The 10817-nt window shown below is 58.0% G+C and overlaps 1 protein-coding gene across 1 annotated transcript in view; it reads right to left on the bottom strand.

Moving 5' to 3' along the window:
• EVX2 (even-skipped homeobox 2) overlaps positions 1–7112 on the bottom strand; it is an 8493-nt gene extending 1381 nt beyond the window's left edge. The window contains exons 1-4 of the mRNA XM_036421977.2: positions 6374–7112; positions 4526–4931; positions 3330–3601; positions 1–2020 (exon numbers count right to left, since the gene is read on the bottom strand). The exon at positions 1–2020 is cut by the window's left edge and continues 1381 nt beyond it. Coding sequence (XP_036277870.1) covers positions 1298–2020; positions 3330–3601; positions 4526–4922 — 1392 coding nt within the window. The 5' untranslated portion in view covers positions 4923–4931; positions 6374–7112 and the 3' untranslated portion in view covers positions 1–1297. The remainder of the gene's footprint in view (positions 2021–3329; positions 3602–4525; positions 4932–6373) is intronic.
• Between the last annotated feature and the right edge of the window lie 3705 nt (positions 7113–10817).

The following is a 10817-nucleotide window of genomic DNA, read 5'->3' as shown; positions in this document are numbered from 1 at the left end:
TAACACTGGTGGGTTTTGATGTGCCTTTCTTCAAGTTCAAGGAAACCCCCCTCCAGTAGCCGGAGTTGGCAGAGCGGGTCTCCACAACCCAGCGGCGGCTTGCTTTGCAGCGGCGAAGGCAGGCGCAATGGAAGTGCGTGAGAAACATGCCAAGAACCATTTTACCGGAGGAGTGAGAAAGCGAAGAACGAAAGGAATGAGGGGGAGAGAGAGTTCGGACTCAGAAAAGGGTCTAAGGAAATGCTTCGGGATAATAGCGTACATCTAGAGATTCAAGTATTTCCCAGATGGAATGGAACCCAGCAGCTGAAAAACTGAGCTGAAAACGCTTCTTCTTGGAATACTCCAGAGATCTGTCAATCTTGCCCTCCCCTTCATTTCCCTCTTCTTCCCTGGCCTGGCTGTGGACACCTCATTAGCCATTAGTTTTTGCATAAAATATTCAAGATGCCTCCATCCCGAACCAAAAAAGAGAAAGTGGTGGTGGGCCCAGAGAGAGAGAGGAGGGAGAGGAGGCGAGAGGCCACCCCTTCCCACCTCTGCTTTGTCCTTCCTGGGGAAGGCGGCCACAGCCCCGCTGGCCTGGGTCCCGCACGCAGTAAGCAACCGCACAACACACCCCCTCCCCGCAGCCCTCCGTGCTGTCCCCCTGCCCCCCCCTTCCGGCCTTCTGCTCAGACCCCCCATCCCTCCGCTCTCCTGGGACGGGGCCCCTCACAAGCTCAGGCCGAGAGGAAAACTGCCACCGACCCTCACCCTCGTGTAAAGAAAAGAAAGGATGAGGGGGAAAGAGCAGCAGCGGGGACCTCGAGGGTGACTTTCCCTCCCGCACGGAGCACCCGCGCGCACCACTCCCCTCTCTTTGTTGTGGTTCACGGTCGCCGCCGGCCACGTGGTTCGGCCCCATAACCCGGGCCTACGGGCTCCCAGCGAGCCCAGACCCCGGAGGGGTGGTCCTCGGACGAGGGGATCCTCTTGGGGAGACCAAGAGCTCGGGACAGAGACGGGAAGCAGGCCCTGGGCAGCGGGAAACAGACTTAGAGAAGGGGAGGCGGCTGGGTAGCAAATATAAAAATAGAAATAATTTTTGTGGGGGGGGTGGGAGGAGGAGGGACGCCCGCCGGGCTCCGCGCCCGTTCTTTCCCCCCCAATTCCTGCAGGTTCCCTCCAGTCTCCCTCCCGCGCCGGGGCGCCCCCTGCCGGCAGCGTTCTCAGAGGGCAGCGCGCCCAGGGCACGCGGGCGCCCCGAGGGCGCGGGGGGCGTGGAGGGGACGCCGGGGCACGGCCCCCGACGTAGTTATCTGGTGAGCGGCGCCTCGTCCCGCTGGTCCGGCGGGCTCACGGCCGTCTTGCTGAGCACCGCGGCCGAGTAGGGCAGGAAGCCGCTGTCGGAGCGCGGCGCCGCGGCGCTGCAGCCGAAGTCCGAGCCCCCCGCGGCCCCCGCGCCCGCCCCGCCGGCCCCGCCGGCCCCGCCGCCGGCCCCCCGGGAGCCCAGGGCCGCGGCGGCGGCGGCCGCGGCGGCCGCGGCGGACTGGCTGCTGTGGCAACTGAGGCACGAGCAGGGCGCCGAGCCGCCGCTGGGGGGCGCCCCCGCCGCCGCGGCCGAGGAAGCAGCGGCGGCCGCGGCGGCCGCAGCGGCGGCGGCCGAGGCCGCGCTGTTGAGCCCCGCGGCGGCCGCGGGCGCCTGGTAGAGGCCCGGGTGGCGGAAGCTGCACAGCAGCTCGGGCCGCGAGTAGGGGTGCGAGAGGGCGCGGAAGGTGTCCAGCGGGCGGATGGAGGTGGCGAAGGGCGACGAGGCGGCGGCCGCGGCTCCCGAGGCCGCGGCGGCGGCGGCGGCGGCCGTGACGCCCACGTGCGGGTAGTAGTGCAGCGGCACGTGCGAGTGGAAGGGGTAGGGCAGGCTTCCGGTGGCGGCCGCGTGCGTCATCATGTAGGTGTAGAAGCTGGGGTCGGCGGGGTGCGGCCACGACATGGCCAGGCGCTGCCGCTTGTCCTTCATGCGCCGGTTCTGGAACCACACCTGCGGGGACAGCCGCGCGGCGGCCCGCGTTAGGGAGCGCGCCCGCCCCGGCCCCGGGCCTCCCCGGGCCTCCCCGCCCCCCTGGGACCTCCGAGGGACCCGGCCTGTTCCCCTCCGACCTTCCGACCGGAACCAGCTCCCAGCGCCCTGCCTCCCCGCGGGGACGGACCCGGCGGCGGTGTGGGCCGCCAGGCACACCCTTCTCTGCAAAATGACTCGTCCGCTCTGGGCCCCGCTGCTGCAGCCCGCGGGGGGGCTTCTAATCCCTTCCTTTTGGGGGCGTTTTCTCGCCCCCACGCACCCTTCCCACCGCTCCCGGGCACCTGGCTCTCAGCCCCAGCATTTGCACCTGGAAGAGAGGCGGCGGCGGCAGCAGCTTTGGTAAAAGGTCGCCGCTCCAGGTGCTGAGTCCTCTGAGCTACGAGGACCTGTCACTGGCTGGATTTTGATATTGAATGGATGATTTTTGTTGGGAGCGTTTGCCTCAAAGGAATGGTGGGAATAACTTCCTCTTAAACTGGGAAAGGGGATCTTTCTACGCCCTCCCAACCCGGTTTCTAATGAAGACGGTATCCCCCAAAGAAGAGAAAGTCCGAGGAAACGGAAGGGAGAGCTCCACACCCCCTCCGCTGTCCCGTGGAGTTTCCCGGTTCCTTTTTCGAGTGTCGGATCCTCTCTGAAGTATCCACCCAAGTCGCCCAATCTCCCGTGTGTGTGTGTGTGTGTGTGTGTGTGTGTGTGTGTGTGTGTCTGGGCCCTATAATAAAATCAGTCACCTAAAATGTGTAAATAAGGACAATTTCATTGCGTTGTCTCTCCAGGGGGTTGTCCTTTTCCTGTTGCCCCGGGAAAAAATAATATTTAGAACATACTTTTTTTTTAACCCATCGGTTTGACAAATACAGCATCCTTTTCTCTGTGTTGTAACGATTTATGTGGAAAATTAATCTCCGAGATCAAAAGCAAATGAAAAGTTCCCGGCTGGTCCACACCAGAGGAACAAAGAGCAGCCTGCTCCGCCGCCGCCTAGGGGGAAGCGGGGCCGCGGGCACGGGCAGCTGGACCGGGGCGACCGTGTGCGGCTGCGGCTCCGCTGTGCCAGGCCTTCCCGGGCCGGCCGGGCCCACCAACCCCCATCAGCCTGGGCAGCTCGGAAACAAACACGCCAATTCCTTTGGCGACTCTCGCTCGCTCGCGGGTTTTCAGGCCCAGCTCCATCTAGCCGCCCAGAAAGGAGAAACAAAAATCAACCCAGACCACCACCCCCCTCCCCGGGAGGCCAGACCCAGGCGCGCGCGGGAATCGGTACCTTGATGGTGGTTTCGGGCAGGTTGAGCGCGGCGGCCAGCTCGCACCGGCGGGGCCGCGACACGTAGTTCTCCCGGTAGAACTCCTTCTCCAGGCGCGCGATCTGCTCGCGGGTGAACGCCGTGCGGTAGCGCCGCACCTGATCGGCACCGGCGCCCGAGCTGCCCAGCGCCGCGCCCCCGCCGCCGCCGCCGCCGCCTCCATGCAGGCTGCCCAGGCCGGAACCCGACGAAGGCGCCGTGGTGCCCGCGGCGGAGCCGCCCTCGGCGTACCCTGGCAAAGGAAGGCCGGCGGCCCTGAGTCACGGGGTGGCCCGGAGCCGCTCGCCGCCCGGGCTGCTGCGCGCGGATGGGGGAAGCCAGCCCGGAGAGCAAGGCGAGGCGCTGCCTGAATTGATGGGGTCTGTCACGCTTACAAATTGCTGCCGTTAATGGAATCAATAAAGTTTGGGGAGCCCTTCATAACCAAATAATAAGAACTCAATTAGGGTGTTGTGTGTGTGTGTTTTTTTTTAAATAATAATTGGAAATGTTCAACTCTGGGGAAATTGACCAAGGGAAAATGCCCACCTCTGGGCGCAGTTTGGGCAGCTCTGGGTTTGCCATGGTCTGGAGACCACCGGGCAGCTTTCTGCACGGCCTCTAACCCTTCTTGGACGGGTTTTTGTTTAAAAATTTAAAGACTTGAAAGCCAGCAGCCGCTCAAACCGGAACCATTAGGGGGTGGACCTTACTTTTCAACTCTTTTTCTCCCGCTGACCCAAGCGGGGCTCCCAAAGGCACCCCCCGACTTACTCAGATGCCCCCTCCACTCGGCCTTGGGAGCTCAGCAGCAGAGGAGCCCAGAGCAGCTGCTCAGGGCGCTTTCCCCCTAAGCGCGACTCTGCCGCTGGCTAGCCAGGGGTCGGTCGGCTCGCACCGGCTTCTAGAACCGGGCGCAGAAACCTTTTCTCGGGCTCAGGAGCCGGGCAGGCCGTCAGGCGGGCCTGGAGCCTCGGGCCTGCGCCTCTTGGAGAGACTCAAGGACCAGAGCCCGAGGGCACGGTCTCCCGCAGGCATCCCGCCCCTGCTGGAGCGGGCAGGCTGCAGCTTGCAGCGGGGGTAGTAGCAAAGGAGCAAAGTCCCTGGGAAGGGCGGGCAGCAGCCCCGGAGGACGGGGAGGACGGGGAGGACAGGGCGGAGAGCGCGGCGCGGTTACCTTTGCCATTGTTTTCCTTGAGCGGCGCAGAGCAGCCCACCTCCACGTCGCTGCTCATGTCCTCGCCGGCCGCCTCGGAATAGGGGCCCGGCTTTTTGCGGCCCTCCGAGGCCGAGGCGATTTCGGAGGAGACGGTGCTTTCGCCGCCCGGGTGCTGCAGGTTGAACAGAGAGTCTATTTCGAATTTGCCCTTGGCGGGGAGGTCTCCCAGTGAGCTGTGCAGGGGGGCGGACGGCAGGCGCGGGCTGAGGCGAGCCGGGTGCTGCGAATTTTCCAGGGCCTCGAGGACAGCATTGCCAGCCGAGTCGGACAGATTGGAGAACCTCTTGCCGGCGGCCGTGGGGCTGTGCAGCCCTCTCTCCATCAGAATCATCTCTTTTCTTATTCTTTCCATCATCTCAGCTTTCTAAAAAAAAAAAAAAAAAAATGTCACAGCGGTCCGGCTGTCCCGTGTCCTAATGATGGGCTGCGCCTCGGGCTAATTCTCATTCAGCCCCAGCGCGCGCCTCTAAATATTATTATCTCTTTTGGAGGGAGGCAGAGAAAAAAATTGTGGAATGCCAGAGCGAGGGAATGACTGGTCAAAATGACCCATACATCCTTCCGAGCCCGAGATGTCATTCATCAAAAAGTAGCGCTCGCTCGTCATTAAGGTACGAATGACGCCGTTCGAATAATCATTTATTGTAACAGGTTTATAAGCAAATAAATACACGCTGCTGTCAGTGGGTAATGAAGGCGGCTTCGGAGCAGACAAATAGATCCAGGTAGGAGGCTTGAGGAGACAAGCAGTGAGGAGGAAGGCTCCGGTCCTGAGCCCGTTCCGAGCCGGCTCTGCTCGCCCGGGGGTTTGGCCTCGGGGGTGAAATTGACAGTCTGATTAATAGAGCGCTCCGCGGCACATTTCCCCCTTCATTTAGGGGCATCATTACGCTCTCAGTTTGCTGGGCTGCCCCTTAGGTCCTAATCATGCAGCGCCTTCCTCATTTTTCCTCGGACACAGATACGTGTTAAATAATAGATAATGCTTTGATTTTTCCGGAGTAGATCGTCGTCGTCGTAGGGAAGCTAAGCTTTTTTTTTTTTTTTTTAACATTTACAATTGGGAGGGGGTGAGGGGTGGACGAGGGGGAGGATGGAGGAAGAGTTGCGTAAGGAGCAGACCTTGCGCTCCTGTCTGGATTACTTATCTTTTGAATTTCAGAACGAAATATGTTATTTTATTTAACAAATAGGACGCCGCCGACTTCTCTCTCTCCCCCGCACTTCACCTCAGCCCGGCTGCTCTTCTCCTTCCCAGGAGAGAGAGAAAGAGAGAGAGAGAGAGAGAGAGAGAGAGAGAGAGAGAGAGAGAGAGAGAGAGAGAGGTTGTAGACTTTTGAAAGCAGTTTAGTGCTACGTGGCTGGGGAGGTACGCTGGGCCCGCGCCTCCAAACGGAAATCATTAGGTCCTCTCTGATTTTTTAACACGGGTGTGCAGAGCGAGTCCTGAACTTGAAGTCCCAGGTTTTTTACTTTTATAATCTCGCTGATGGATAGGCTTCTCGCCTGCAGGTTTTCCCTGGGGGAAATGAACTCTGCTGGACGGTTTCATAGCAGAATCCGACAGCTAACTTAAAACGCAGTCGCGATTTACAGCGCCATATGGGCCGCCCCACATCCACTCTTTACGTCGCCAGCTCTCCCCTTCCCTCTTCAAACCAAATCGTTTGTGGCTAAGTTGCCGGGTTTTCACGAGGTCAATCGGGGCCAAGAAGAGGGCCTTTCCCCCCCTACCACTCCGCTGCCCTCTCTTTCCCACTCAGCTCTCCTTTCCTCCCTCCTCCCTTCCCCACCCCAGCCCCTTACCTGCAGCCCCGGGTGCTCCCCGCGCTGGCTCCCGGCGCGGAGAGTCGGGGACCAGCCTCGCCGCCGCTGCTCCTCACCGCCGGGGCCCCGCGGCGGAGCCTCTGGGCGATAGCTCTGATGGCCATAACGACGCCGGTGGCAACCATTTTTACGAAGATCGATCTTTACTCAAGGCCCTTGCACGGCTCCTCCCGTGCTTACACCCCACCCTGCCCGGAGACCCCAAATACACGGTGCCAGTCCGCAGCCCGAAGGGAGAGAGACCCGCGGCCCCGGGCGGGCGGGGATGAGGGACGATGGGGAGGGGACCCCGAGGTCGGCCCGTGAGCTCCCGGAGCGGCCGGGAGACCCTGGCGGTCTGGGCGCCGGGCGCGGGTCCCGCATCCCCGCCCCGGCACCAGCCCATACCCCAACCCGGGCCCCCCTCCCGCCCCGCCGCCACACCCAGCAGCACATCGGGGTGCGCGAGGGGCAAACCCGGGATCTGTTTGTGTCCATCTCTGCGTTGGCGCTTTCCTTTTAACCTTGGCCCCGTTGGGGGCGCGTCAGGAATGTGAGGGGAGGCGAGGTGTGAAGTATATTTATATACATTTATATACGTTAGTCAATGCCAAAAGTTTCTCTCCTTTTCCCCTCGGCGCCAACTTATTCCAACGGCGCGAGCTTTGCTTAGAAAATCAATTACACCTCTTTAAGGAAATAAACGGAGTTCTCCCCCAGGTGAGACAGGGAAGGCTGGATAGGCGCTGTGGCTGGGGGGCAGGGGGTGGGGTGGGGGCGCGGAGTAAGGCTTGGGGTATTCAGAGGACTTGGCTCGCAGGCACCCCCGCCCCTGCCCCAGAGGCCACCAGACTCAGAAAACCACCAGCCCTCTCCAGCCGGCTCCCCGGCCCTGCGCGCAGTCAGGATGCCGCCACCCTCCCTGCTCCACAGCCCGAGCGCCCCCTCCGCCACCCCGGCAGGCCTGCCCAGCGGAGGGAGGAGGGGAGTCGCTGAGCAGGAAACGCAGAGGGTACCCCTCTCCCAGCCCCACATGCTTTGGAGACTAAATGGGACACCTCCGTCCAGGCGCGGATTCGTGGTGGGGACCGGGGACCAGGGCCCTGGCGCAGAGAGGGGCGGGGGGCAGATGCGAGGAGGGGGGGGGGGGTGTTCGGGCGGAGGCGCTACCAGGGCGGAAATCGTGGACGCCTTTATTGCTGTCGTTTGGCGCCCCCATCTGTTTTCCTCAAGGTTTTGGCGGCTGGGAGCCGCTTTCAATAGCAGAAGCCGCCGCTGAGTTCTAGGGCGGCTACACTGACCCTTCTTCTTCTTTCACCCAGCCAGCAGGCCCCCCACTGCCTCCCGTCCTCAGGGACCCCTCGCCTCTGGTCCCAATGTCTGCGCCAAACCTACCTCGGTCTGCTGGAAAGAAGAAACACCGTTTCTCGGGCACACCTTCGTCCATTAGGGTTCTGAAACCATAGCATTTTGCATTTTAGCATGTCTGTTATGAAAAGTACACGTCAGGGAAACTGCTCACCCTAGAAGGCACCTTTTATTTTTCACTAAACTGCGTTTAGCAGACAATGTTTCATAGGAGGCAGCGAAGATTCCATTACAGTATTTAATGTCCCTTCGTTTATTTAGATTCCACACTTAGAAGTAACAGCAATATTGGTCAGCTTGTATGTAGCTTTTACTCTGAAAGTACAGGTGCCTTTTGCATACATTATCTCCTCCACACCTCACAGCAACCCTAAAAATGGACGGTATGATTAGCCCTTTCTCAGAGGTGAGAAACCTTTCACACAGAGAGGCTGGAGGGTTTGCTCCTGATGCAGACTTACCTTGGATAATATCCACGTTATAAAGTCTAAAAACTTGGGGCAGCATTTTTGGTGGCTCTTCTCCTTTTGCACCTATCTCCTTAAAATTCAGGCCTACATCGAAAGCATTGAGCCTGTGTGTGCAGGGCAGGTAGTGAGAAGATTGACACGGTTCTGCTGGTGTTTATTAATGAAATGCCCAAACCTTCCTTGCACTTCTCTCAGAAGATTGGCTAGAACTGGAAATGTCCCCACTTCTAAACGACATCACTTCAGGGCTATCAAGGCCTTCTACACACTACGGAGGTGCAGGACTCAATAAAACAAGGCAAGGATCCCCCCCATGTGCTCCGGTTTGACCGGAACTTTTCATGCGCATTGAGGGTGAGGGTTTCTCCAAATGGATTGAAAAGCAATTTTTGCTCAAAAGAAGGAGTTACAGGAAAGAGGCCTAATTTGGGGAACGGGTGGGCCTTTGGACCAAATATTTGTTTCTTGGGGAGCGGCAGGCTCTCCACTTGGGATGGATTGAAGATAATAAAAATGTGTCCGTGCTGCAGGAGAAGAGGGCAAGGGTACGTCTGGGACCATGGGGCGAAAATCCCCGCGTCCGCTTTGGGCCGCAAGCTAGCTGGGCCTGGGCGTGGGATGCGATGGAACAGCAGCCTGGTTAGAGTCTGAGCTGCGAACCCCGGGCACATTTTCTTTAGGCTGAGTGAGTCCCCACGGCTTGGAGGTTTCTTGGAAGTTTCAGTTTATGAGGAAAGACGCTGGATTAGGGAATTCAGGCCTGTCTTACTGGCAACATTTGCAAATCAGCCTTGAGTTTTTGCCTCTCTCAGGTCTTTCTAGCTGCCTCTATTTTCTTCCTTCTTCCCCCTAGAATCCCGCACCTCACCTGAGTGGAGGATGGAGGAGTACTTTGTCCATGAACTCGGAGCTACCTAGGCACACTGCCTGTCTGAAACTTGTGCGCCCTGAGCCGTGACAGGAAAACTTGCAGGGACATCTAGCGCCAGGCCTGGGGAACTGCGCGCCGCCGTCAGGGAAGCTAAGCCGGACTGCTCGCCCCTTGTCCTCCCTCCCTGCGCCCCCCAACTCCACCTCACCTCGCGCCCCTTGGTCCTTAGGCGTTTCCCTAACCTTCATCCCATTGCGGTGTCGCTGACCGCTGACCACACCGCACTTGCATTTCTGGTAGAGACAGCGGAATGGGGCTGGGGTGGGAGGAGGGAAGAGGAGAGAGAGAGGGAGAAAAAGAGGGAGAGAGAAAGGGAGAGAGAGAGATGCTCTGTCATCCAAAAGGGCCGACAGAGTTTGCACTTTCTGGACTTCAGTTAGTAATATTGCTAGACAAGTGTATTCCGAGGGCAATCCCACACCTTGAGATATGGACAGAACAGCAGAAAACTGTTGTGGTCCCAGCTTTTGTTTTGCCAAAAAAAAAAAAAAAAAAAAAAAAAAAAAAAAAAAAAAGCAAAAGTAACCCAGGGTCCCAATTCTGGTCCCACCCTCTGGCGCCTCCTCCTCAAGGAGATTAGTGCTTCTCTGAGGGCGACGATGCTCCCGGAGTTTAATTCCCACAGGAAACGCAGGGGTTCTCTCCATCCCAACAAGGGCCAGCTGCCTTGTGGGAGGCAAACCTGGTCTCACCAAAATGCGCTTTGGGTTTGGAGAGGGTTTTCTTAGTTGCAAACAATTTACATTAAATAAATTCTAATTCTGCTGCTAAATACAAATGGAATACTTCTCAGACCTAAAAAATGCTCAGCGCAGGATTCCACTGTCTGGCTTTCGCTAGAGACCCTTTTCTTCGCCTTTGGTTTGTTGCTGTTGTTGTGTGAATTCCTTTGGATATTTCCAGCCTGAGTGAAACTGGGTCTTGTCTGCAGAGGGAAGATTCGTTCCAAAGTTGTCAGGGCACAGACTTGGTTGAGAACACTGTCCAGCCACACTCACTGGATTTAAGACTTCACTTTGGAATGAGGACTCTATTCCTATGCTGAATTTCTGGCATCTTACAAGTTAATTAGGAGGGTGTCCCACTCTGACAGGACTTGGTAAGGTAATTGTTGCCCTGGCGCCAATGGTCACAGATTACGTGGCTAATCGATATAGCTCACTGCTGTCTTGGCAAGCAGAGAAGCTTATGTTCTTCAATAAATCTAACTCGCAGCCTGCACCTACCTGCTCCAGCCCAATGACAGGGACATGGTTTGAAAGATCATCTGTAAGGAGGAAAAAGAGAATGCTCCTTTCAGAACATGACTGATTCCCAAAAGGGGTGCTTGTGGAAAGAAAGAAGGAAGGGCAGTAAACTGGAGGAGAGGGCAGAGCTAATCTGACTTTCTCTCTACCTGGTGGAGTGGGACTTAGGACAATGAGGGGCTACACTGAGTTTTTCACCAAAATCAGGAAAGGTGGCAACACTGGCTTCCCTGAATAACACATCAGTGTTTGGACACACTTATGGCCGCAAAAGATTTTCATTTAACAAAGTCTATTTATGTCTGTTGTTAAAGCCCCAACTAATACACCCACGCACAGTCTGTACTCCTGGCCAGTTTGAGAAAATTATTCCTATTAACTTTAAACCTGAGATCCGCGTGGACATAGGGTATACAAGCTACATGAAA

The sequence above is a fragment of the Pipistrellus kuhlii genome, unplaced genomic scaffold, assembly GCF_014108245.1.
Source record: "Pipistrellus kuhlii isolate mPipKuh1 unplaced genomic scaffold, mPipKuh1.p scaffold_m20_p_7, whole genome shotgun sequence".
NCBI lineage: Eukaryota > Metazoa > Chordata > Mammalia > Chiroptera > Vespertilionidae > Pipistrellus > Pipistrellus kuhlii.
Note: the sequence above shows the minus strand (reverse complement) of the source record. Positions and strands in the feature narration are given on the sequence as shown.